This window comes from Equus caballus, chromosome 27 (genome assembly GCF_041296265.1).
Source record: "Equus caballus isolate H_3958 breed thoroughbred chromosome 27, TB-T2T, whole genome shotgun sequence".
Classification (NCBI taxonomy): Eukaryota; Metazoa; Chordata; class Mammalia; order Perissodactyla; family Equidae; genus Equus; species Equus caballus.
The window spans coordinates 37827095-37854352 of NC_091710.1; the positions used below are offsets into that span (position 1 = coordinate 37827095).

Here is a 27258-nt window from a genome sequence, read left to right on the forward strand (position 1 = left end):
AGTGAACATTTTTTTGAAGGTGTGAGCTCTCACTGTCTAGCAGGAACATTTTTTTGGATATTACTGATGCTCAGTAGAATTGACATAAAAGTTGAAGGAAATTGGGCTAAATCTATATTGATGTAACAACATTATCTGTCATTTCAAAAGAGTTTCAAATTCCTAATATCATGTTTTCTTATAATTTTTCCCCTTGAGAATCAAACTCAGAAAAATATAGAGGTACAAAGGGATCTGGGTATTTTTATGTAGCTATAGTTACAGAGCATAAAATATGAGAGCAAAACAGTAATTATTCTCAAGGAAATTTGGCTTTTAGAAGGGAGATACTGAGGAAAATTATGAGAATAACTTTTGCACATAGAGAGAACTTTTCTCCAAAGCTCTCTGAGTCCTCCACAAACCCAAACCCAGCAACTCTTACAGCAGAACTTGGCTTCCAGTCAGCGAAATGACTTGCAAGAGCTATATTAAATTTTTTAAAACTAGAGAGAAATTACATCCATATTTGAAGTTATCTTAGATGCCGAATTTGTCATTTTCCTTATCTATAATATGTTATTGTATGACCTCTCTAATTCTGTTTAGAGCTACTCAGCTTTTAACAGGCAACTAATAAAAATTTATCAGTCTGTCCAAGAATTCTGCCATTAGGCCATGTTGGAAATTTATGAGAAAATCTGGAAATTGTGTTCAGCTCAAAGTAAACGATGCCAGAAAAAGAACCCTGTCATATATCCAAAGAACAAATGCTTTTTGGGGAATACTAAAATTTTCCAGAATTCAAGAAAGGCAGAAATTGAAGGAATCTTGGTAATAAAGCGAGGAGCTACCACTGAGTCTTTCTTATGGCATTCGTTATTTATATAACCAACAGGACGCAAGTGAAAGAAATACAGAGATGGCATCCTAAAATAGACACATTTTGTTCACATGTTACAGAAAGTTTTTCTGTTTACCATTTTTAGTGGCTTTAACAAAGGAAAATTCGATTAACCATTATCAAAACAGTATAACTGAAATGTATGCGATAGATTATTTATAGGCAAGAAATTAGTGAGGAATGGGAATAGCACGATCTGAGTGCAAAAACCTCTTTTTTTTTTTTTTTTTGCCTCTGAAAGCCCTTAGTCTTCTTAAGAATTGCCAAAATCAACTGATCTAATTCCCTTGCGACTGCAGCTCAACTGATTGGCTACTGGATTTAGTTGTCTACACGGCTAGACCCAGAACATTTTAAGGGCTCCTGGCACTATTTGAGTATAGAGAGCAAAGCTAGCATAACTCAGTTAACCAAAACTGGGGTCAAGGTGGGAAAGTGATAAGAATGTCATACGTATATACGCATAAAAGCGATACTGACAGTGTAGCAAACAAACTAAATATTGCAATGCCAAAACTAAAGACACAATACACTTATCAATTCTTTATATTTATACCAACAGCTTTCCCCTAGAAGTAAGGGTATCTTTCAAGACAGTTCTGATTTGTTGAAGTGACCGCAGGTATGGTTATGTTTTTTAAAATTTTTAATGGTAAGTAAAAAACAGCATTAGCCTTCTCCCAGCAAAAGTTCAGAAGTGGTTATTGTGTAGTCAAAACATCCTTTGACTTAATTTACCATCTTTATGACTTGAGCCAAAATTTCATACTTCATTTCTGTTGTACACTTGAAGATACGATTGCAAATTATTCACGACCTTGCGTCAGAAGGCCAGAATAACGGTAAGGGATGTGACTTCTTAGAGGGGGGCTATCAACGATCCGAGACCAACCCAGCAAAACAGAGGCGAAGGGCCAAGTTAGCGGAGGGGCGTCCGGCACTCCCCTCCACCCCCCGCGCACGAGGGCTCGTCTAAGCTCCGGTGACCTGGGTGTCGCCTGCGGTGTTGGGTTCTCTCGCAGTCAGGTGCCACCCGGGGGGGTGGGGGGTAGGTGCAGTTATTTATGACTGCGGGGTTGGGCTGGCAGCGCGGGGCCGGGCAGGGAGTGCGAAGCCAAAACCACCCGAGATCTGCGCGCTACCCCACGCTCTCCTCAGCCGGAGACCCACGGCCCAGCCAGCTATAGGGGGTCCGGCGGGCACCCCAAGCGGCGTATTTGTAGGGGTCGCTCTCGGACACCAGCGAAGCTCCGCACACCGACTTCTCGCGAGGTTTCGCGCCCCCCTCCCCCGCCCCCCCTTCCCCCCCCCCCCCCCCCCAGCTCTGGCGCCGGCAGCACCCGCTATGGCTGCGCTGCGGAGGCTCCTGTGGCCGCCGCCTCGGCTCCCGCCTCCGCCTTCCCCTCTCCACCCCTTCCCGGGGCCGTGGGGGCGGCCTGCAGGGCTAGCCCCGGGCCCTCCTGGCCGTCCCTTCTCCTGCAGGGAGGAGGAGGAGGGGGCCGTGGCTGAGGCAGCCTGGAGGCGGCGGCGACGCTGGGGGGAGCTGAGCATCGCAGCGGCGGCCGGCGGGGGGCTGGTCGGCCTCGTGTGCTACCAGCTGTATGGGGACCCCAGGGCCGACTCCACGCGGGGGCCGTCCCCCGGGCGCCCCTCCGAGGGCGCGGCCGCCGAGCCGGAGGACCCGCCGCGCGGCCGGGGGCTGCTTCCCATCCCGGTCGCGGCTGCCAAGGAGACGGTAGGTGTGTGAGCGCGTGCGCGCGCCGGCCGGCCCGCAGGTGTGCCACCTGAGCGCGGGGAGGGACGGTGTGACAGCCCAGCCGGGCTGGGGGCGCCTGAGACTGGGGGCCCCAGTGACTCCGGACGTTGGAGGTTGTCGCAGTGTGAGCTCTGCGGGCGCGGATGGGGACCTCCCGTGAACGAGACCGAGACCTGCTAGGCCAGGCAGCTCTGGGTCCATTCATGCGGGTGTTCGGAGGACACAGATGATGCTGTCATTGATGCATCAGGACCTTAAGGGTAGCTGCAGCTACCACCTACCTACCAAACCACCAAACCAAGACAAAACCAAAAACCGACTCAGAAGAAGTCAAGGGCATGGCAGGCAGAAAGTGGAGGTCTTTATAGGTGAGAGAAAATAACTGCCAGGTTGGGCTGTGCAACAGCAAATGATCCAGGAGGTCCGGTGCAGTAGGATGAGTTTTGAAGCAGTGGTCTGAGGTGTCAAAAGCTACTACGTTATTGTGTGGAAGTTTATTAGTCCCAAGAGAGGAAATGCCAAAATTGCCTAGCTTCTTTATCATTGGTCAGAAAGAATGAAGATGTCACCAGAATGGAAAAGAAAAAAAAAATCTATTCAAGAAGAGTATATTTCTCCCCCCACCCGCATGCTAGAATCTCTTAAGTAGGAACAATAAGTGAGAAAATGGATAGGAGAGCAAAAAAGTAGGAAACAATGAAGCTAACTCCTACAGGGGAACTCAAATGAAAATGTGCAAGTATCATTATGTCGTTCATAAACTAAGGTGAAGATGAGCGTAAGGTGAGAGTAAAGGAGCACAATATTTTGGTCATATCAGTAAATTTAAAAAGTAGTCATGTAAATGACTAGGAAAGTCATCTAGGGACGTTTTCCATGCAAGACTGGAAGAGTGTGAAGGGCTTAGATGCCAATAATTTAGAAAAGAGGCAGCCGTGCAGTTTTTAACTTTGATGAAATTTGTATACCCTTGGTTCTTTTCCCAAATACACGGTAATGATCTGATGTAAGTGCATCAGTTCTTTTGGTGGAGGTTGTTGATATATTTAGGTCGGGGAATCTACTTTATGGACCTTCTAGCAGCAAATCACAAATACATAAAGCAGAAAGTACTTTTATACAATGAATTCTTAAAATACTAGCAAATGCCCTCAACCTTCATACCCCCCCACCATGAGTCATACACAGACTCATTAAACTTGTGTCGTGATTGACCATGTCACAACTTTAATCAACCGTAGTTCATCTGGGAACAGAATAGGATGGTATGGAACTTTAAAATAGTATTTTCTTTTCTTATTTTCTAAAATTAATTTTACTTTTAAAGTTGAGAGACAGTATCATGCAGTTTTTAAAAGACAACACTCAGAAAGCTGGGACTCTGGCTTCACCACTTACTAGTTGTATCATTACTTAACCCTACAGTGCCTGTCTCCTCAACTATAAAATGAGGTTAATAGTGTCTTTCTCTGGAGTTAAGAGATTTAAATGAGTTAATACATTTAAAAGTTAGAATGGTACCCCTAGCATGTAGTAAGTATTCCATAAATTTGTTTTATTTTTTATGTTATTCATTTATTTACTTATTTATTATCTATTTCCTTACATTACTATTGCTTAGTATTTAGGAAACTTCCTGTACGTTGTTTTAGAAGTCAGATAATACTGATGTCCTGTATCTTACCCTTCCCTAATCTCTAGTCATACATTCTCATTGTTATTCCTTTCGTATTTGATCTTTTTTCCCCTCTGAAAACTTTTATAATCTTCTCTTTATCCCCGGTGTTTGAAAATTTCACAGTAATGAGCTTTGGTGTGGGCGTTTTTTCGTGTATTGTGCTAGGTACTCGATGGCCCTTTCAATATGGAAATTCATGTCTGAAAGTAGTTTATACTTTTCTTGTATTATTTCTTTGGTAATTTCCTCTTCTCCATTTTCTCTGGGTTTTTTTTTTCTGGAACCTCTGTTAGTCTGAAGTTATACCGCATGACAGATCTTAATCTAATTCTAATTCTGATCTCTCTTATATTCCAACTTTTTAATCTTTTTGTTTGTTTTTATGGGAGATATCTTTGGCTTTATCTTCCAGCCTTCCTATGGAATGTCTTATTTCAGCTATCCAGACTTTTTAATTCGAAGAACTATTTTGTATTCTCCAATGTTCATGTGTTACAGCGTTCTATTTTGTTTCATGGCTGCTAAATTTCTCTCTTTAGTATAAGGATATTGATTCTAGTTTTGTTTTGCTTTTTAATTGTCTTCTGCTCCATGTGTCATTTCCTCCAGGTTCTTTTTTATTCCTGTTTCATTGTCTAAGCTATCACTTTCATTTTGGGGGTTTTCATCACATATCTGTGATTGTTTCCTGTCTATATTTGAGAGCCACTCAGAAGCTCTTTATACACGAGTGTGGCTTTTCATTTGATTATATGGGCTTTTCATTAGAGTGACATCCAAAGGTCAGTGTTTTTTAAGTCTTTTTCTCTGGTGTCATTGAGCTTCTGCAAACAATAGGAGAAGTGAGAGGAGTAGTAATCTGGATGCTGGTGCACGTGCACATATGTGTGAGAGCATGTGTGCTGGGGGAGTATCCAGTGACTACTCACATATTGTATCTAATCCTCTGTTTTCAGCCCCACCGCTTACTCTGCCTCCACAGCTCCTTGTGTTCTCAAGGCCTTATCCTTTCTGGGGTCTGTACCATAAATCAGCTCACTTCCATCTCGCCTCCTCCTCCACAGTACACCGGTAGTGCCTGTGCTCCCCTGGGTCAATTATCACTCCCCCATCTCTTCAATTTTATAAAAAGTTGATTAATTCTCTTGAGTGTTTTCATCTCCTATTTTCTCTTTCTTAGTTCTTGTATGTTTCCACCTTTTTAAAAATACCTTTATTGTGATTTTAATGTGGTTAGGGGAGGAAGAGTTTGAAAGAAATTGTGAGGTCAATCTCCTGTTTTTCAGGAGTATTTTAAACCTTTGTTGCCACTTCATTTATTATGCTTATTTGATTTTCTTGAAGTGGTAGAAATGATCCTTTTTGATGTTTAAAACTATACCTAAGAACCTTTGATTTATAAAGCCTCTTTAAAGCAGCATATTATACTGAACAAAATCCTAGTATATAAATTAACGTGTATGTGTTATGAGAATAATTTACCTGATGGCATGAACAGCAGTAACCTACAGACATGCTGTTGTATTACCGTAGCCTTGGAAATTTTGTTTTAAAGACACTCTTCCGAACTTCTGCCAGAAGGCCTTCCTTGACTATAGATTTGTTAAAATAGCGCTGCTTTTCCTATACTCCCAGATGATGACTTTTTGCAATTATTTGTTGTCTTCTCTGCTTGTCTTAGCCCTTTAAGAAGAGGCATTGTGTTGGTCTTGATGACCTTTATGTCTTCATTGCCTGTCATAGGGCTTAGCCCTGGACACACACTAAATATTTGTCGAACAAAGAAGTCCATGCTAAATATTCGCATGGGACAAACACATTGAAAAACCATAACTATATTCTGCAACAATTAATAGTTTTATATTTTGTTCAGCTAAAGTAGTTATTTATAGCATTTGAATTGGGAATACTTCAGTCAAGGTCAACATTCCAGGTTTTGGGAGACCAAGTCATGTGACATTCTATTTATTTTAATTGTGCATGTTTAGCTTGCCAAAATTTTTGAGTAAACATGACCATGAACTTTATTAGTATTATAAAGAGATGTTAACAAGATTTTGTTTAAAGCCTTACAGTTTTAGCCTTAAAGCGTTATTTTTATTAGTGGAAAAAATTTTTGTTCTAGAACTGCCTGCTTGTTTTAGGTCCAGAATAAAAAAAAAATCTGCTAGATTGTTTAACACACTTTAATCTGGTATTTCACTTATTATAGAGAACATGTGATCTATTTTATGATTTGTTTATCTTAAGAAGCTTTGAGAAGAGGAAAAGAAAACAATATTTGTATCTCTTTTGTATATTTCTATAATCATTGCCAATAATTATGCATTTTAAGTTTCTTTCACTGTATATCTTTTCTAGCCTCTTTTTAAGGCAGCACATTTTGAGACATGAGATTATGTTTATTCTTTCCCAGAATATTTAAGAATTCGCTAGAAGTATAAATGTAGAAAAGTCCTAATGTTTTATAGAGTGAGGGAAGTCACATAGATGTGAAATTAGATGGGTTGATTCTGGTAGAATAACATTCTAGTATAGGAAGCTAAACTAGGTGATCCCTCTTTTGGTTTCCTGAATCACTCTGTGATAAGTAAATGCATCAGATTCTACCTGCATTCCTTCTAGTGGTCTGATCATGTTCTAGATTCACATACAACAATTTGAGTGCTGATTTTTTTCCTAAGTAAATCACAGAATAAAATTTAGATGAATTTGGAAAAAAATATATCCTCTTTCGTTTTACACCAAACCAGGAGTTGTGAAACGCATGCACATTTTGTCTGGGTTGCAGTGAAAGATAATTACAACATTTTATGGATGTCCTTTTATTCAGATTCACGTTGGGAATCAGGAATTGCAACCATCATGACCTTGAACTTAAATTAAAAAGAAAAAATTCTCATGTGTAATTCTATTTTCCAAGACTTGGAGATTTTCAAATAATGCACAGCAATCAGTTTGAATACAGGTGTATAACAGGTTTTTTTTAACTTGGACTGTATGATCTTTACGTTAAAAAATAAAAACACTGAATTGTATTTTGAATTGGAATTCAGGTAAATAGTATTTAGGTTTAAGTTGACTTCCTAATTGATTCTCACATATAATTCTGTTTGTATAATTTGGGGCTGGACTGTCAATGAGTACTAAGTAAAGTAAAATGTAGCTGCCCTCATATGAATTGAATATATAATTTACCTTTAATAATTTTTGAGAAATGGATGCCATTTTCTACCTAATGATTAAAGAAGATATTTGGGATCCTTAAAACAATTATATTAAGCCTAAATTTTTGAAGCTTCTTTCAGGGAAGTTTTATTCATCCCCCATATAACACATAAGCCTTGTATCTCATAATATTTTTAATCAATTCTTATTTAATGACCAATTGAATGAATTCTAAATCCAAGAATAAATTACAATGTGTTAATTATTACAGTCCTTTAGAAATCTTGCTTTTACAAAATCATCTCATCTGTGCAAATTTGTATTTGACTTTATAAATTAGGAAGTCATCTGCACACCTTAATTTAGGAAGGTAGAATAACGGATGTATTACCTCCTTATGTTACCTGTGAGGACTAAGGATTGGACACTGAGTCAGAGCATTAGCAGCAGATGTGAATTTAGTAACTAGTTACAGTTTCACGAGATAGCAGATACAGAGTACATACATTTTTGTTTTCCTCTCTCTAAACATGTAAGAAGACAACAGCTTCATTCTCTTTGGAGTCCTTAGTCTTTTAGTATTAAATACTTCAGTGTTTTTCTTATTTTGAGATTGTTGCACATGTAAAATTATATATCTAAACTGCTGACCACCCGATTCCCATACCAGTTTTCAGAAGTTGTTTAGTTGCTATCAGTGTAGCAGTTCTGTCAGAAAATCTTCCTTAAACTCCTATCCCCTCCACCTCTTTCTCTTTTAAATAATATGCATTATGTTAATGGTCCTTGATATGCCAAAGAGTATTATCTTTTCTGGTCCTGGAAAAGTATTAGGGAAGATCATTTATGTTAGCGTACATGATTCTATCTAAATGATTAATAATTCTTAAGACTTATGTATCAAGCAGTTTCTTTCAATTTCATAGCCATAAAAATCAGGATTTCCATATTATATGCTTCTTGGAAACAGTAAATTTATCCATTCATCTGTCAATTGATCCATTTAGTCGTTCAGGTATTTTATTCAAGGAATTTTTACTGAGGTGTGGTAGGTGCTAGGGGTTTAGTGGTGGACAAAATAAAATTCACGTCCTTTTGCAGTTTACAGTCTAGTGAGGATACAGAATAATTATAATGCAATATGGTAAAGTGATGTGGTGGGAAAAAGAGAGTCTACTCATGCAGGAAGGACATGTAACCCAGACTTGTGACCTTAAATGTGCCTTCCCAGAAGTAACATCTGAGTTGAGACTTGAAGGATGAGTGGGAATTATTAGGTAAAGAGGGAGGCAGGGAGATGAAGAAATGTCTTCTAGGTGGAGGAGAAAACATGTGTGAGAATAAGCATAGTGTGTTCCCGGAACTGAAAGGTCAGTGTGGATGTATAGCAGAAAATTTAAGGCAAGAGTGATCAGACTTTAGGCTAGAAGGTAATCGGGAGGCAGATGGTACAAGACCTTCTAGGCCTATTAAGGAGTTTGAACTTTATCTTAAGAGTAATAGGGAGGCATTGACAGATTTTTAGTCATGAGAATGATATAATCCAATTTACATTTTAAGAGTATCACTTTGAATGGGGAACTAGAGGAAGAGAGGCAGTGCTGAAAAGTAGGAGGCCAGGTAGGGTGCTGTTGCTTCTTAGATAAGAATGTTAGAGGATATGATTCTCCATATTTTTTACTTGAAAAAAAATACATGTCAAGCAGTTTTTAACCATAATATTTCTTTAGACAAGAGATGGTTCTGGCTTTACTAGGGAAATGGCAGTGAAGCAGTGAGAAGTTGCTGGGTTGGAGAGAGATTCAGGAGGTAGGATCAGCAGGATTGGTAGTTGATTGGATTTTAGGGATGAGGGAGATGGAAGAGTCTAGGATGATATTCAAGTTTTTATCTTGGGCAACTAGGTGGATTGCATAGTGGTTCACTGAGACTGGGTCCTCAGGGGGAAAAAAAGGTGTGGGGGTATGGGCATGGATGATAAGCTTTTAACTTGCACAGTGGATCAGGGTGTCTTTTGGACAGCTAAAGCGAAATTCCAGTTGGCTACATAAGTCAGAAGCTCAGGAGAGAAATCTGCACTATAGAAATAGGTTTCAGAATCATTAAGTGTTAAAGTCATAAGAATGGATGACGTTGTTCAGAATATGTACAAGAAGAGAAAAACACCTAAGGAGAGAGCCCTGGCGAGCATCATTGATTTAAAGGCAGACAGAGAAATGAAACTCTGCAAAAAGCTGAGAAGTAAGGTCCAGACAGGTAAAAAGAAAGCCAGGAGAGTCATGGAAGCCAACAAAAGATAGTACTTCAAATAAGAGTTATTCAGTTACAGTGAACGCTACCAGAAGAGGTCAGCTAAGATGAGAAGTGGAAAGTGTTTGGTGGATTTAGCAATAAGAGGTCATGCGTGATGTTGGTAAGATCTTGGAGGTGAAAATCAGATTATAGTTCGATAAGTTGAGAGTACAGGTAAAGAAAAGGTGAAGTGGACAACATGAGGTAAGTGTTGACAACCCTTTCATGAATTTGGCCATGAAGGGGAGGAGAGAGGGCAGTAGCTTAAGGGACATAGAATTGTTTTTTGTTTTTTGGGTTTTTTTTTTTTGAGATGAAAGACCTTTAAATATATTTAAATGCTGAAAGAAAGAAGAGGAACACTAAACCCAAAGGAAGAGAGGATAATTGATTTGCCAGGGACCAAGGTGGAGATGGGAGATGAAAGTTAAAGCACAGGGAAGAATTTAATCTTAGATAGTAGGAGTGATGCCATTTCCATCACAAGTCATGTAGTGGCAAGTAGTTGAAGGAGTTCTTGCCTGGTGGCTTCTACTTTCTCTGTGAAATAGAAGGTGATGTCATCTTCTGGGAGCAAGACAATAGACATTTGTGGAGTAACTGTGATAGAGACTTGGGGGAGAGTGGAAGATTGAAATAACCATTTTAAAAAGAAGCTAGAAAACCATGAAATCCTTTAATTTGCTCATGTTTTATAATTTGCAAAGTTAAGTATGAGATTTTAAAGGATAAAATGAATATTGAACTTGCTCATGAAATGTGTAAATTTTTCAATGAGGGCCGGCCCGGTGGTGCTGCAGTTAAGTTCGCACATTCCGCTTCTGGGCGGCCCAGGGTTCGCCAGTTCGGATCCCGGGTGCAGACATGGCACTGCTTGGCAAAAGCCATGCTGTGGTAGGCGTCCCATGTATAAAGTAGAGGAAGATTGGCATGGATGTTAGCTCAGGGCCAGTCTTCCTCAGCAAAAAGAGGAAGATTGGCAGTAGTTAGCTCAGGGCTAATCTTCCTCAAAAAAAGAAAAAAAATTTTTTTTCAATGAATATTTTTACATGGTCACAACTTTTGCTGTTCTAATTCTTGTTTATGTTATCCCTCTTTATGAGATGTATAAACTTTAGTAATATGATCTAATTAGTACTTTTTTACTCATGATATAATGTTTAAGTTACATAGGAAATGCACCAAATTTATAGTACAGTACAGATTTTATTCTTTTTGTTTAAACTTGATGGGCAAGTTTAAACTGGAGAATATTAATTCTCACTGATCTACTGTAATTGTTGTGCCAAACACTAAGAATTTGAGTAACTTTATTTTGTGTAGTGTAAACACTCTTGTGCTGGAGAAAAATGTGTTTAAAAAAAATCAAACAAGTTCTATTTATGGCATTATCTTTCTAGCATTAAAGAAAACACCTAGTCATTTGTGTACTAAACAGCATTTTCTAGATATATTATTTTCTTCACCTTTTTCTTTAAGTAAACCTCTACTCTTTTATTCTCTGATGTATTGATAGATTATATAAACTGAGTAAAATGGGGAACTTTAGTGCTGTTTTATTTAATTGACTAGCATAGTAAGCGTTTGCTCATTAAAGAGTTATTTTTCTAAATTGAAAAAATAGAATGCATGTATTCCGCTTTTCCGCCCATTCACTAAGTTGCCTTTAAACTATTTTAGTACACAGCTCCATCTCCAGAATTTAGAATACAGGAAGTTTATATAAAGGAATTTGAAATAATTCTGTTTTTTTCTGCTTTCTGAAAAGGGGGATATCTATCCAGTTGATACTGTAAGTATTGACTAGATGAGATAATCCTAGGTGACTAGGATTATTCAACATGCTTGCAGCAGTTCAACGTGCATTTTTCCTACCCAGCTTCACATCAGATCAGAGAGGCTCTCATGGGTTTTGTCCAGTTTAAGCTAGTTCCAACCTGTGAAAATTAGTTCTATTCAAATGGGATTATCTGAACTTCTTCCAAACACTTTAAATTTATTCTTACTAATGTAAAGATGGGATATGTTGTAATCTCCATATACACTCAAGCACATTCACTCATTGTCCCCAGATTAAGACAGGTTTCACAATATTACTATGATCAAGCTTAATGATGGAGTCCCAAGGACAGTAATAGGTAGCTTTTGGATTAGGGTTTGTGGTGAAAGGATATCAGTGTGACTTGAGCTTTACCTCCTTTCCACATTCAATCTTAATTGGCACATGGCTTCCTCCAGACTGCTTCCTGTCCAAATAAATGGTTCACATCAGGATTTTATGTCCTCATCATAGAGAGTACAGTCTTAGTAACCTTTCGGTCCATTTACTGTGCAGGTGTGCTCTCACATATGCCTGTCATGTTCTCCTCTGATCTGCCAGCCCTGGTGATTACCTCATCATCATAAAAGTCACATAAGAGCTTTGATTCAAGTCTTTTATGACACAGACTTTAAGTCAAGGCATCATATTTGGGGAGTAAGGTTAAAATCTACACTTCATACTTTGATCATTAGATTCTAAACTTTTTAGTCCAAAGTACAAATACCAGGTGCTATTGTGAACTAAATATTTAATTATAAAAAATATTACACATATATATTATCAAATAGTTAAGATCTAGGACTTCTCCTGAATTATTATAGCAGTTATTTTTAAGTTTTTATAAAACTGTAGACAAGCAGGCAGACTTCTCAAGGTTCCTGCCATTGGCTGGCAAATTATAGGAGAGTAGCACTTTGTATCTTTGGTCTTCTACCCACACCCCTCCTCCAACAGAATTTGGAACATGGCTGATGCCATAGATTGAGTTGAACTCTGATCACCAATAGAATGTTGAAAATGGGAAGGATATGGACAAGTGAACCAGAGAGGGATTATCTGAATGTCAGATACATAAAAGCAGAAGTTACTCAGGTAGTAGGGGTGTATTGTTTGATTATAGGCTGATAGAAAAGTTCTAGAAACATGTCTCTTCCATATTTTGGTGATACGTTTTATTCAGGAAGTGATCTCTTAGAATCTACAGAGAAAGTGGCATTCTTAAATGTACTGTATAATTCAAGTATTTGCAGCTGTGCTTTCTTAATTGTGTAGGCGAGCAGAGTGGCTCCCTAGGGAGTTGAATTCTTTTTGGGGACAGAGGGGTCAGAGGTACCTAACCTAGAAAAGTTGGTGAAGACACTGTGGTATCCTTACTGATTCACTCACAGCACTACATCCTAGTCCAAAGCAATTTTGATCTTCAGCTGATTGTTTAGCTATGCTTGGGAGAATACAGATCTTCCTCCCATTCCTTTCTCTCGTGTCCTCCCTCTGCAATGATCTCCTTGCCCATTTCTACTTATGGCTGCCCTCTACAGCAGCTTTAAGCTCAGGGATTAAAGTGATTATGGACGTGACATAGGTTGAAGTAAGTGAAAGCAAGGTGCAATAAGAGCAGTTGGCTTGGGGTCAGGAGAAATGAGTCAAGATAATGACTTTGCCTTTACTTACCTGTGCCTCCCATGGCTGAGTCAGCATCTTTTAATTGGCCTTCCAAGAAGTCTCAAAAAACTTCTATTTGTACATTATTGGCCAAAACTTAGTCAAATGGCTCTCTCTAACTGCAACAAAGCCTGGAAAATGTAACCTTTATTCTGTGTGCTGTTGTGCCTATTTGAAAATCAGAGTTTTCTTTCTAAGAAAAAACTAGAGAGTGAGTAATAGATATCTGTCAGTCTTTGTTAGGTGTGAAGTATATTGTGTTGGGAAAATGGCTTTTAAATGAAATGAAAATACTCATAAATAAAATATGGAATGCCCCTTTAATAAAATAAATGGTTCATACTTCTGGTTCTAGCAATACAGCATGCTATATAATCTGTCATAAAGATATTTTAAACATCCTTTTAAATACCCTACTATATTTATAAGAAATTAAGGGACATTGCCAGGGCAGAAATAAGGAGGAAACTAATAACTAGAACAGTGTGAGCTGTGCGAGCTGTGGCTTACATGGAGGAGTGATGGGTCATTATTCATGGACTTCTAGGGACTTGGATTTTAATGCCTCTCTAGGGGCAAGAGACAGGCCTTGGGAAGTTGGAGCTGAGACACCACCTTCATAAAGCCAGAGCCCTCATTAAAAGAATGGAGTAGAAAAAAATTATCCTCCCATTACAAGTTGTTGACAGGGAAACCTGAAGATGTCTGCCTGGGCTCTAAGTGGAAAAAAGGACTCTCTTGAGGATGTATAAAAATGATCCTACTCTACTTTATATGGGTTCAGAGTTAGAACTTACATTATTCGATGAGAGAAAAAGTTGATGTAGCTGGCAGGAAGAAATGCAAAGCTTCTTTGGAGGGAAATGCACTAAACAATGACCATGTGTAATTCCTACAGATAAGGTCTAGAAGAGGATAAGCTCATAATCCAAAAGTACAAAATATATGAAGTTCTGTGAAAAAGAGCAAGCAAACTGAGTGATTAGATTCTTAACAATTTAATAATAGAATAATTTGGTTGAGTCTAGAAATTAAGTATATTCATATATTCAAAATGATTAAAGACATAATGAGAAATCAGTATGAAAAAGAATAGGTAGATTACAATAAAGAATCAACTAGGACTTCTAGAAAGGTAAAATACAGTCATTGGAGGTTGGATAGGTTAGGCAATATATAAAACGTAACTGAAGAGGCAATTAGTAACCTGGAAGATAATTTTGAGGAAACTACACAAAATGAAACACACTTTTAAAGAAATGGCAAATATTAAGGAGAGTTTAAGAGACGTGGAAAATAGGTTGACAGGGTCTAAAATTCATCTATTAAGGGTTAAGACTAGGAGAATAGAGAGAATGAGAAAGACGATATTCTAAGAGAGAATGACTGAACAGTTCTCAGAAAGGAACAAAGGCATTAATCTTCAGATTCAGGAAGCATAAACAGTCCTGAACAGGGTAAATAAAAATAAATCTATATTTAGGCAGATTATAGTGAAAATGTAAAATCAAAGATGAAGAGAAACAGCAGATTTCCTACAAAGGGGTAGCAGTTGGCCTGATTGAAGACTAATCTGTGACAATGGATAGAAGCCAGAAGACAGTAGAATATATCTTCAAAATGCTGAGAGAAAATAACTTGCAACATAGATTTTTATCCCTAGGTAAATTATTTAGCAGTGAGGATAAAATAAATTCATTTTCATAAGACTGAAAGATTTTACCGGTCTTAGATCATCATTGAAAGAACTATTAAAGAGTGAATATCAGGAAGAAATGCACATAAAAAGAAGGGTGAAATTCAAGAAGCAATGGTATATAAAGAAATTGGTAAAAATGGGGGTAATTCTTAAACGTTGACTACATATTACAGCAATAATTATTATTATTATTTTGAAAGGAGTTAAACCAAGGTGGATCTCAAATATTGAACAACAGTGATATGCAAGACAATAGGCCATGATTAGACTTAAAGTGTTCTGTGTGTGAAAAAATAAAATAAAATTAGATGCCTACTTCATGCCATAATAATCCAGGTGGATTAGAGTCCTAAATGTAATAAGTAATACTTTTAAGATATTTAGAGGAAGATATATGAAAATAAATTTTTTACCCCATGAGGGGGAGGATTTTCAAAGCAAGACAAAAAGCACAACCTAGAATGGAAAATACTGCTACATTTCACTTCATTAAAACAAAAATATCTAATAAAATACAAAGAAGCTTTGGATTGGAAGAAGAAACTTAACAGTACATAGCATTTGCAAGGAATAGGTATTCAGAATATATAGTGATGATCTACAAATCAATTAGAAAAAAGACAGCACAATAGAAAAATGGCAAAGGGTTTGAACAAGACAAGAGGAAGATAGTCAAAAGACCAATAAACATGAAAAGATGCTCAGCATTGCTAATAAAAGAGAAATACAATTATAACCACAACGAAGCCCCATTTCTTACCAATTAAATTGGTAAAATTAAAAATACAATGACTATTGGCAATAATATGGAGCAACAAAATTCTCATACTCTGCTGTTAGGGGTACAAATCCTTGGAAAATAGATTGACATTATGTAGTAAATTGAAGATACACATGCCTAATAACTCAAATTCTATCTAGGTATAAACCCTTGAGAAACAGAAACATGCACAAGGAGACATGCTTAGCAACCCTTTTACATGTCCCTGATACCTCCATTTCTCATCCCACAGCAGCTACTCGAAGATTTTGTTGCCTACCCTACCTGCAGCACACCCCACCCTTCCCTGTCTCAAGCAAATGACCTCCATTCTTCACAGAGGAAATGATCTATCAGAAGTAAATTTGCTCAATGTATTACTACCTCACCCTAAATTTGCCTTCATCTCACCCTCACTTTTAGTTCCATAGGAAAGAGTGAATCTTCCTGTGATACTAGAGAAAAGAGTTTCAGTTCATAAGTGGGTATTGGCTCCGTGATTTTTCTCTAGCAGTGTCCACTAGCCCAAGAGATGGAGCCATTCTAGGTGATGATGTAGTGAGGTGATAGAATTTTGTCCTTGAATTTTGAAGTTGGGAAGTCAGAGAACTTTGAGGTAAGATATTGGATGGGTCATCTACTTGAATGTTGAAGTTCTCTCTGACGTGATTTGGGATGGCAAGGACCATGAGTTGTTTCAAAGTCCTCTTTAGTAAGTGAGTAGGAATGCCTACAAGTTGCCACTGGCAAGGTGGTAAGTAACATAACCAGGGCATACCTGCCTCCATCAGTATCAATGGCTCAGAATTTATTTTCCAAATATTGGTGTCTAAGTGCAGTCAGTGGCAGAGAAAAGCAGAGTGAGTTCATCATCATCCATGACAAAAACATTGATAAAAGACAGGAGATCAGGTTCATTCAGTTCCACAAGTAAGCTGAACTCTTGGGAGTATGTTTAGGACCAAGTTCTACAGGTGAAGGAAGATTGTTAAAAAAGTAAGCGTTATACCCTTGACCACATAAAATCCTTTAGCTTCTCCTTAATTTTTAGAATATATCACATTCCTGAAGCATTTTCTTTTCCCTGCAATGTACTCTTCTCCGGAAAGAAATACCAGATTAAGTAATCTAGTTGTATGCTTTCATTTTCTGCTGCTTCTTGTCAAGACATTCACATCATCTCCAAGACCCGTGATCAACTTAATATATAGAATCATATTCAAATATGATTTTATTAGTTAGAGTAGGCTAGTTTGTAGTAACAAATAGACCTTCAAATTTCAGTGGATTAAACCAATGAAAGCTTATTTATTTTTTGTGTAATAATTCTAGGTGGGTATATAGGGTTGATAGGAAGACTCCTCTGTGTGACTCCCCTCCAGGTTGTCACTCAGGGACCCAGACTGATAATGCCTTTGCTATCTTCAGCAAGTGGTTTCCAAGGTTACTCAGGGTGTCAACATCCCAGTTACCCAAAAGGAAGCAGTGGGGCATGGGACAACATATGTGGGAAAGTTTTATGGGCCAGGCTGGGAAGTGGCGTGCATCACTTCCATTCCATTTTCTAAACTCAGTCACATGGCTACATCTAAGTGCAAGAGATACTGGGAAATGTACTCACGCGGTATGCCTAGGAAGAGCAATCAGTTACTTCACTAATATAATTAATATATTTCTCTACCACCAACTACTTCAAACATCATGTCCTTAACTTTTTAATTCTCATTATAAGAACTAAGTCCCCAAGTTTAAAGAAGAATTTTAATCAAAAGTATGTATATCACACGTAACATTATATGTGTAGATTTTATATTGTCCTTGGGCAGTCTTCAGTAATCTCAGTCTGCAAAAATAAATCTTACTGCCTTGATGAAGCCTGAAGGAGAATCTGCTTCCTACCTCATGCCTACAGTTTCTTTGTGGTGGGAGAAATTCACTGGCCTTAATCTTCTCCACAACCACCACCTCTCTGATCCTGATGTAGAGCCATTTTCCAGCAGTATACTCGGTAATCTGCTGGAAATTTATCAGCGTGCTGTGGTTCCTGCACATAAACACTGCACAATTTTGTATTTGGGGATAGAGAAGAATTTATTCTATTTCCTTGAGAATCAGCCTTTTTTTCTTCTTTCGTAGGTAACTTTCTAGATGGTAATATTTCAGACTTTCTCTTATTTGATGAAACTGAGTCTCCAAACAGTACTCTCCAAATATAAAACCTTCAGGGCTAAGTTAGAGACTACTTATTAATTGTGCCTTTAAAAACCTTTATTTCCCAAATGAGATAGAGTGTGTAAAGAGGTTCAGCTTTAGTGCCCTGTCCATGTCTGTAGCAATAACTAAATGATTTAACCTTCCGGGGACATTATTCTTCTATGAAATAACCTCAGTGGGGATGGTTGATTTGAATCTGTAAGGTCCATTGCACCTACATTTCTTTAATCTTAAAATCACTTTGCTTTTTCTAATATTTTATTTGGTTATTACTAGCAGCAGCTTTAATCTTGTTTCCATCCCTTAATCCTCTCTAAACTTAATTTTAAAATCTGTTTTATAAATCAAAACATTAGTTTGATAAACTTTTTCCCAGATAGTGCCTTTTCAACTTTCATTCATGTTAAATTCCAGTAACATTTTTCCTCCAGAAAATAAAATGCCAGTGTGATGGGAATAAACTGCCAAAACTAAGTAATATTATATAATTTTAAAACTTACTCATCCTTTTCTATAATAATTTCTACTAATGAGAAATCAAACATTATTTTTAAAATGTTATATCTTTTGTTAGTGCTTTTTTTAGCACTCTCTTTTTGAAGTTATTTTTGCCAAATTTGAAAGATGTAGAAAATGATATATTCTACCACTTAGAGGTAATAGTTGCTAACATTTTGATGTATTTGTTTCTAGGCTTTTTCAGAGATAAAAACTTACTACCTAAGTATGCTTTTTAATAGCAGTATTGAAGAACATTGGCTTTTAATAGAGTTTCTCTTTATTTTCTTAAACTTGTTTTTATCTTAGTAATAAAAACAAAGGTGAATATGGCTATATGGTTAAGAGAGTGGCCTGTGGAGTCAGAATACCTAGATAGGAACCTCAGCTCTTTCACTGGAGAGCCTTGCCAAAGCTAATTAACTGTCCATGTCGCATTTTCCTCATCTGTAAAATAGACAAAATAATAGTACCTACAATATGGGATTCTTAACAGGGCCTACAGTGGCCGGGGCGTGTAAGAAGGCCTTAGTATGTGTCAGCTATTTAGAAAAAACATTTTTGTAGCTAAATAGGGACTTGGTGTATGGGTAGCAGCGAGGTTAGCGTGCCGGGTGTCAGGTTGTTGCCTCAGCTGCCAAGCTCCCCGCCATTGCCCCGCCTGTGATGCTGCCGCTGGGACTTGTGAGCATTTCTCCTCTGCCGGGACGGCTTGAGGCAGGGACACGCAGGAGAAGAGGCTGCTCGCTCTCACTCTACTGGGTGCTGTTCTGCTTGTTCCTGAGGCCGTTCTGTGGAACACACAGTGACACTCATCTTCAAGCTATTCTGTATCAGACAGGGGCCAGTGAGAAGACAGAAACCACACAGAAATTTGAACAGAGAAGGTTTAATATAAAGAATTATTAATTATTTGCTGAGGATTAGCTACTAAGAAGGAATCAGAATTCAAAAGAATACTCCAGGGCTGAGGGAGAGTACCTAAGGAAGGAACAAAAAAGTTGGGGTGGGGGGCCGCCTCCCTGGGTTGGGATTCAGGCCTCCTTGGGAAAGGTGTGTTCACAGCTAGAGCTTTCCTGCAGTTGCTAGGCCAAGGCTGGCAACAGGGAAACACAAGCTGGGCCTGGCATCCTGGAAGCTGCCTGCTGGGGTGCCACTGGGCAGTGTTGGCAGACGGGGAGCCATGGGCTGGAATTGGCATGCAGGAGACCCCCCACTGGAATGCTGCAGCCTAAGGCTGGTTGGTGGGCAGGGAACCTCAGGTTGTGTCTAGCAAGCAGGAAACGCCCCCCCAGTGTGGTACAGGTGGGCTGAGGATTCTAGGACTGATCTTAATGTTTTCTGTTTGTTTGTTCATAAATGATCCAAAAGAGAGAATACATGGTAAAATCTCCAAATATTCAAGTTCTTCCAGAGAGTAAAATGCCAACTTGAGGGGAATGACCTGCCAGAAGATTTTTAAGGCCTGTATGAATGAATAGAGAAAAAGGGCAGATGAGTTGTTTTGTGGTTGGTGTAATGGACCCAATGTTTGTTGTTTCCCGTAAAACCCATGTATTGAAGCCCTAACCCCCAGTGTAGCTGTATTTGGAAATGGGGCCTCTAAGGAAGTAATTAATGTTAAATAGGTCATGGGGGGTGGGGGGGATCCTGATCTGATAGGATTAGTGTCCTTATTAGAAGAGGCACCAGAGAGGTCACTCACACTTTCTTTCTGTGCCCACACACTGAGGAGAGGCCATGTGAGGACATAGAAAGAAGGTGGCAATCTACAAGCCAGAAAGAGAGCTCTCATCAGAAACCGACCATGCTGGCACCTTGATCTTGGATGTCTAGCTTTCAGAATTGTGAGAAAATAAATTTCTGTGTTTAAGCCATCCAGTCTGTGGTATTCTATTATGGCAGTCCAAGCTAACTAATACAGTTGGATAAGTTCAAGGTGATTCATTTAGGGAGAATAGTTCAAACTATTAATGGTATGTTGTGTTCATTTCTTTCAGTTGCAATCTAGAAAAGCTATCTTGGAGTCATTGTGTAGCCAGGCTAGGAGACAGTGGCTCAGTGCATAGCTAGAGATTTTGTCATTAAGAGTCAGCCATCACTCTCAAGAAATAAATAGAATACCACATATTGTTTATTCTAGATGTTTGGAACTGAGCCAGGAAGATTGAGCAAGGTGGTAGAGCATGAGGCAGATGGGAGCCACAGGGAAATGCCAGACAGTTGGAATAGTTTTACCATCAGAGGCATATTTAGAGAATTTCCAACTTAGAGTGCCACGGAGGTACTCAATTCTTCAAATTTTATGCATGGAGCTGAGCTGCCAAAGACTATTTCTGGACCCTGCTGATTAGTAGAGTGGATATGTTGACAAACTGATTCTGTTGGCCAAGGGAGAAGGAAGTGTTCTCATTTAGTTTTCATTTAATTATCACAGTTTGTGGAGTTAGTATTTATTTGTTCACTTTACAGTTGAAAATGCTAATACTCAAAGAGATTATTTTTCCCAAGATTACCTAGCCAGGAAGTGGTAAAGCTGGCATTTGAATATAGGCCTGAAGGATTACCAAACCCATGCACTTTTATTTTACTATACCAAGTTGTTTAATGTGGAAGAACACTGGACTGGGTGTCATAACACCTGCGTCCTGGTGCCAGACTCATTTGCTATCTGGGTGACCTTGATGAAGGTCGGTCTAGACTAAGCTAACTCTTTTGAAAAATTGAGCTAATAATGTATGTTCTGTTTGCTTTTTAAAAAATAATACGCCATTATACAACTTTTTCTCTGTATATATATATGTATATGTGTGTGTGTATATATATGTGTGTGTATATATATACACACGTAACATATATATTATGTTTCTTTAAAGCATGAACTTTTTTGTCTTTTTTTACCCATTCTTCTATAACTTGCTTTTTTTCACTCAACTATGTGTCTTGTGACTCTTATTATTAGTACCACCCCTAGATCCACTATATCCTTTTTAATGGCCACAGACTATTCCATTGATGTGCCATAATTTATTAACCATTACCACACCGGTAATAAGTAATAGGCTTCCAGTGTCCCTCTTCACTTAATATTATCAAATTTAATTGTTTTTCTAGTTTGAGTATGAAAGAATTATTTATCATGATTGTTGTAATTTCCGTTTCTCTCATTCAGTAATGAGTGAGATGGAGAATTTTTTGTCTGTTCATAGTCTCCTAGGAATTACCTTATCTTTTGCCAGTTTTTGTTTTTTTACTTATTGATTTCTAAGATATATAAAAATACTAAATCTTGTTCCTAATTCATAGGTCATAAGTGTTTCTTCTAACTTTAGACCTTTTTAAAATATATTTACAGACATATAAACTTAAACACATGTATCGTTTCCTTTTTAACAGAAATGTGACCATACTGTTCCTATTGTTCTTGCCTTTTAAATTGATATTATATTGAGAGGTTATTTTATCAATGTATTATAGGTCTCATTCTTGTTTTATATTTGGATGCTCTTCCAAACTATGGATATACCATAATTTATGTTTAATATTGTTTATTTCATTTTCAGTTCTTTTTTTTAATCAAACTTGATAGGGGTTTGTTTTATTGGTTTTTTCAAATACCATTTCTTTTTATTAAAGTAGTTTACTGTTTTATTGTTTTGTTTATTTTTGCTTTTATCTTTATTGACTATTCCCTTCTATTTTCTTCAAATTTATGTTATCCTCTTTTTAGCTTCTTGAGTTGAGTACATAGTTTGTGTTAAATTCTCACTTTTTCGTAAATACATTTAAGGATATGATTTTTCCTGTGTCAGTAATGGCTTTGACCAAATTACAGAGTTGCTATTTGTAAAAAGCTTGTAATCTCAATTTTATTTCTTCTTTAACCCAAGAATTGCTTCATTGTTTAATAGTGTATCTTAAATTTTCCAAAGTGGTATTTTTTCCGTTAGTCTTGTGCTGTTAAATTTTAGCATTTTTTTCATGTGAGGCAAGGAATAAGATCTGAATGATTTCTTTTTTTAAAAAATGAAATATATCCAACTTTCAAAAAAGACAATAGATAATAATATAATGCATAGCTATGTATGTATTGCCAGCTTGAAAAATAAACTATCAACATACATACCTTCTCCCATCATAATTCTCTCTCTTTCCCAAAGATTTAACCTCTGTTCTGAATTTGATTTTTATCATTTCCATGCAAGTTTTCATAATTTTATTACAAATGGGTGTATCCCTGAATAATATACACTTACTTTGCAAATTTTAAAATAATACATAGGGACTGGCCCGGTGGCACAGCGGTTAAGTTCGCACATTCTGCTTCGGGAGCCCAGGGTTTGCTGATTTGGATCCCCGGTGCAGACACGGCACCACTCAGCAAGCCATGCTGTGGCAGGCATCCCACATATAAAGTAGAGGAAGGTGGGCCAGGATGTTAGCTCAGGGCCAGTCTTCCTCAGCAAAAAAGAGGAAGGTTGGCAGCAGATGTTAGCTCAGGGCTAATCTTCCTCAAAAGAAAAAAAAATTACATAAATAGTACCTGTTCTTTTATAATTTGTATTTTAATTTAATATTAAAGAAATTTATCCATATTGATGCACATACTTCCACCAAATTTATTTTCAGTACTGTATGATAGTCTACTGTATGAATATTTCATCAAACCTATATATTATTGAAATTTTTGTGGAAACATTAGTATATGGTCAGTTTATTAAAAACTTTCTGTTTATTAAAAACAAAATTAATAAGCCCTTATTTGTTTTGTTACTCAGATCCTGTTTCTTACTTGGTTTCTCCACTTGATCTATCCATTTCTAGTAGAGATGTGTTGACATCTCAGCCCTGATTGTGAATTGATCAAATTGCATTCTTCAAACAGTTTTTCCATCATATAATTTTAAGCTATTTTATTTATGTGTATAACTTCTTGGTTTGTTTTTCTTTGTCCCACGTAATGCTTTTGGCCCTTCTTAATTCCATGTATTTTCAAACATTCTGGGTGATGTTGTTTAACTCTGACTCTTCTAAGGAACCATTATGTGGCTCTTTAAAAAACACAATATGAGAGTTACTCTTTTTTTGAAGAAGAAGAAGAAGATTAGCCCTGAGCTAACATCTGCCACCAATCCTCTTTTTGCTGAGGAAGACTGGCCCTGAGCCAGCATCCGTGCCCATTTTCCTCTACTTTATATATGGGATGCCTACCACAGCATGGCTTGCCAAGTGGTGCCATGTCCACACCCAGGATCTGAACCAGTGAACCCTGGGCTGCTGAAGCAGAATGTGCGAACTTAACTGCTGCGCCACCAGGCTGGCCCCAAAAGAGTTGCTTTTTTTAATAAGAGAGTTTAACCGAATCATAGTTATTGTGATTATGGACCTGTTTGCATTCATTTTTGCTGTATTATGTGAGAGTACACTACTTCTTTCTCTTTATCACCTGACATTGGATTGGTCCTTTTTTTCCTGATTATTTCTCTTCCTCTAGCTGTTTGAAAGCTATACATCCTATTTCTAGTCTTCAAATGGTTACACATAAATTTAACAAGAGTTTTTAATATATATGTCTGAAACTTGAGGATAAATCAGTATCAAAAATTTTCCATTCCAAGAAGACAAATCATTAAACATGTTTCACTATATTGCATTCCGTACCCCACATTGTTTTTAGTCAACTATATTGTTAGTACCAGATAATTATTGATTTTTTTAATATTATGCTTTAATTTTTAAAAGAATCACTGTTTGACAATTACCATAAGTTTTACAACCACTTTGAGTCATTCATTTATTCGGCAAATAATTGAGAGCCTGCTACAAGCCAAAAACATTTCTAGGCACTGGGGAAGCTGATGTGTACCACGTAAACAAAAATTCCTCCCTTTCAGGAATTTATATTATTTTTGAAGCCTGGATATATACATTTTGGATTTGTCAGTATATTTATAATATGTAAAGTCTAGATAAGATCATGAAGGGAGTAATTATAGATTAAAAAAAGAGAGGAGGTCCAAGGACTGGCCCTAGGGCAGTATGTAGATGAGAAATGGCAGCAAAAGTACCAAGAAGGAACTGCTGAGGAGTAGGAGGAAGACCAGGGAAGTGAGGTCTTGGAAACCGAGAAAAATTATTTCAAGGAAGAGAGAGTTATCCACTGTGTCGGATGCTGTAAGATGAAACCTGAGAATTGACCTTTGGATTTGGCAACAAGGATGTCATCGATGACCTTGACAGGCATTTTAGTGGAGTGGTAGAGAGGGGAACCTGCTGAAGTAAAGGAAATCAGAGACAGGAAGTGTAGGCAGCGCTCTCCGGTAGCCTTGCTGTAAAGAGCAGGAGGGAAATGGTGGGGAGGGGGGCAAAGGTAGCTAAATGGAGAAGTGGGACAGGAAGCTTGCTAAGATGGGAGAAATATCAACATGTGTGTGTGCGGAAGAAAAGTATTCAGTAGAAGAGGTGAAAATAGTGAGGTAGTTAGGGCAAGAGAGGTATTGCTGGAGCAAAGTCCTTGAATAGGCAAGAAGGGGTGAGATGTGCACACTAAACCACGGTGCAAACTGCCTCCTTAGAGAGGTACTTTCACTGTGTCGTCTTCCTGTCCAATCAGGAGATGAAACATGTGAAAGTTCTTTGTAAACTTGTGAAGAACCCTATATGTAAGCTACCATCACAATACAAGTGGAGACTTTAAAATCCTAAGTGGTCACTTACCCTTTTTTTTCTATTCTGTGACTTTTTTTGTCTATTTGATCTCAGTCAGGGAAACATTACTGGCTGGTCTTCAGCTGTACGTATTTCCACAGACACGTTTACCAAGCATCAAAACATTTCACCTAGAGTACTTTGGGATTTTCCCACACTGGGGATTTGATGTTTAACCTTTCGACCACCCAACAAGCAAAGAAAACGTTACCCCTTTTATCTTCTTAGAAGCTTTTAAATAAGCCTGAAGCCATTTGAGAAGGCCAAATGTAGTACTTCCGTGAACATCTTTTTAGCTAGAATAAAAACAGATATGAGTAGAATCTCATGCACATCTCATAAGATTCTTGGCCAGAAAATATTTTAAAAAATCTAAATTTAAAAGATATTTGCACTTTAATGTTTTACAAAAATGTTAGTGTACAGTTGCCAGTATCAAGTAGGGCCTAATACCAAAGGCTTAACTTCCTACATGAAATCAAATAAACTTTTTAATCATTCTCCATTGAAAAAAATTAGTGTTGATTTGATTTAATATAAAGTAAATGTTTTTTAAAAGAAACTAAGAAGGATGAGTAATCGAAATAATTTTGGTTAATACAAATGGTTTTTATTTTTCCTTCTTCCCTTCTTTATTCCCACGTCTCTGTTTCTCACCTGCTAAAAGGTAGTGCATCATACAGTATTTAGATAATTGATATAATTGTTTCAAGTTACGTCTTTAGGGTTTTATCAACTTGTAGGCATCAGTGTCTCTAATTGTCAAGTAGTGAATCGTTTATCTGGCATTTAATCTTGCCTTCCTGGGAAAACCAGCCCTTACCACAGAGTAAATTTTGAATTGCTGACCTGAGGTAACATGAGCCCGTGCGTTGGCCACCAACCTTTGCTCACTGTTATTCATAGGAAGGATAATGATATACTCTGTTGCCTGAAGGCCCTGGTTTCACTACCTTAAGAAGTAACATCTAAGTACTAGTTGCAAAGGTCTGGGTTTGGAAATTCCAAAGATAATTGCATTGATACAGTATTTTTGTTTCTTTTGGAAAGATGAGGTAATAAAAATGTTAACTTTTTATCATTTCTACCACTTCTTAAACCACTCTTACTTATGTCAGCATGACTTAGAGGATCCACAGAGTTACCTGAAAATGATCATTACTTATTTTTATGAATAAATTATGTATGTTATTTTACAGGTGCATTTGAAATTTTTGTTTCTGGGTAAATTTCCATTTTTATAAGTAGGAACACCGAGATTAAAAAACTAGAACGTAGCTCACAATTTCTCGGTAAAACAGAAAAGAGAGAGCTTTCCAGAGCTAGAAAGAAGATTCCTTAAAGATTTTTAACAAACTTGAAAAGAATGTTAAGCAATTCCCATAAATTTCCTAGGAGGTATAAAATGTGATTTCCTAGAAGTAAAATGAAAAGGCAAATTTAAATTCTCTTCTATCTCTAGATTTCTGTGATGTCATTTTTCTGCTGTGTGGCCTTACGCTTACAAATAAGATAGTTTACGTGCCAACTCTGAGGTGCATGCCTGGGTAATTTGCAACATCAGTTTTGCAAGATCTTTTTAATGTGATAAATTCCATTTCCTCAATAAAATTTGCCACATTTAAAAATATTGCATTGATACCTTACTTTAAACTTACCATGTCTGTATTTTCCTATTCTCTGAAAAATAGCACTATAAAAATTTTAGCATATGTCCTTAGAATATGCTCACATGAAGCCAAGAAATCATAATTGTATTACATTTTATAGGTAATATTTCTCAAAATCACACGTGCTGTAGTTTCATTATTTTGAAGTTTGGTGATACCATATTTTCAAAGTGAATTTTACTGTATTAATGAAAGAAATGAAGTTGTTAAAATCAAAACTTAATTGTATATATATGTATGAATTTTCAGGTAATTTTATATTTGTTTCTGTTACTTAGATTTTAGATTTAGAAGTTTTAGTTATTTTACTAGGATATTTTGAGTACAGCAATCTGTCACCAAGTTTAGTTGAGAAATAACTCATTTTTAGGGGCTTGGCCCCATGGCTGAGTGGTAAAGTTCTATGGGCTCCACTTTGGTGGCCCAGGTCTGCAGGTTCGATCCCAGG

General features: G+C 37.5%; 1 protein-coding gene across 5 annotated transcripts in view; it reads left to right on the forward strand.

Moving 5' to 3' along the window:
* The first annotated feature begins 2206 nt into the window (after positions 1 to 2206).
* The window catches only part of MICU3 (mitochondrial calcium uptake family member 3), a 99639-nt gene continuing 74587 nt past the window's right edge, over positions 2207 to 27258 (forward strand). For all 5 annotated transcript variants that reach the window (XR_002804436.2, XR_011433131.1, XM_001488647.7 and 2 more), the window contains exon 1: positions 2207 to 2618. Coding sequence is in view for 3 of the 5 variants with exons in the window: in XM_001488647.7 (XP_001488697.4) it covers positions 2229 to 2618 (390 nt within the window). In the remaining 2 variants the exon portion in view is untranslated. The remainder of the gene's footprint in view (positions 2619 to 27258) is intronic.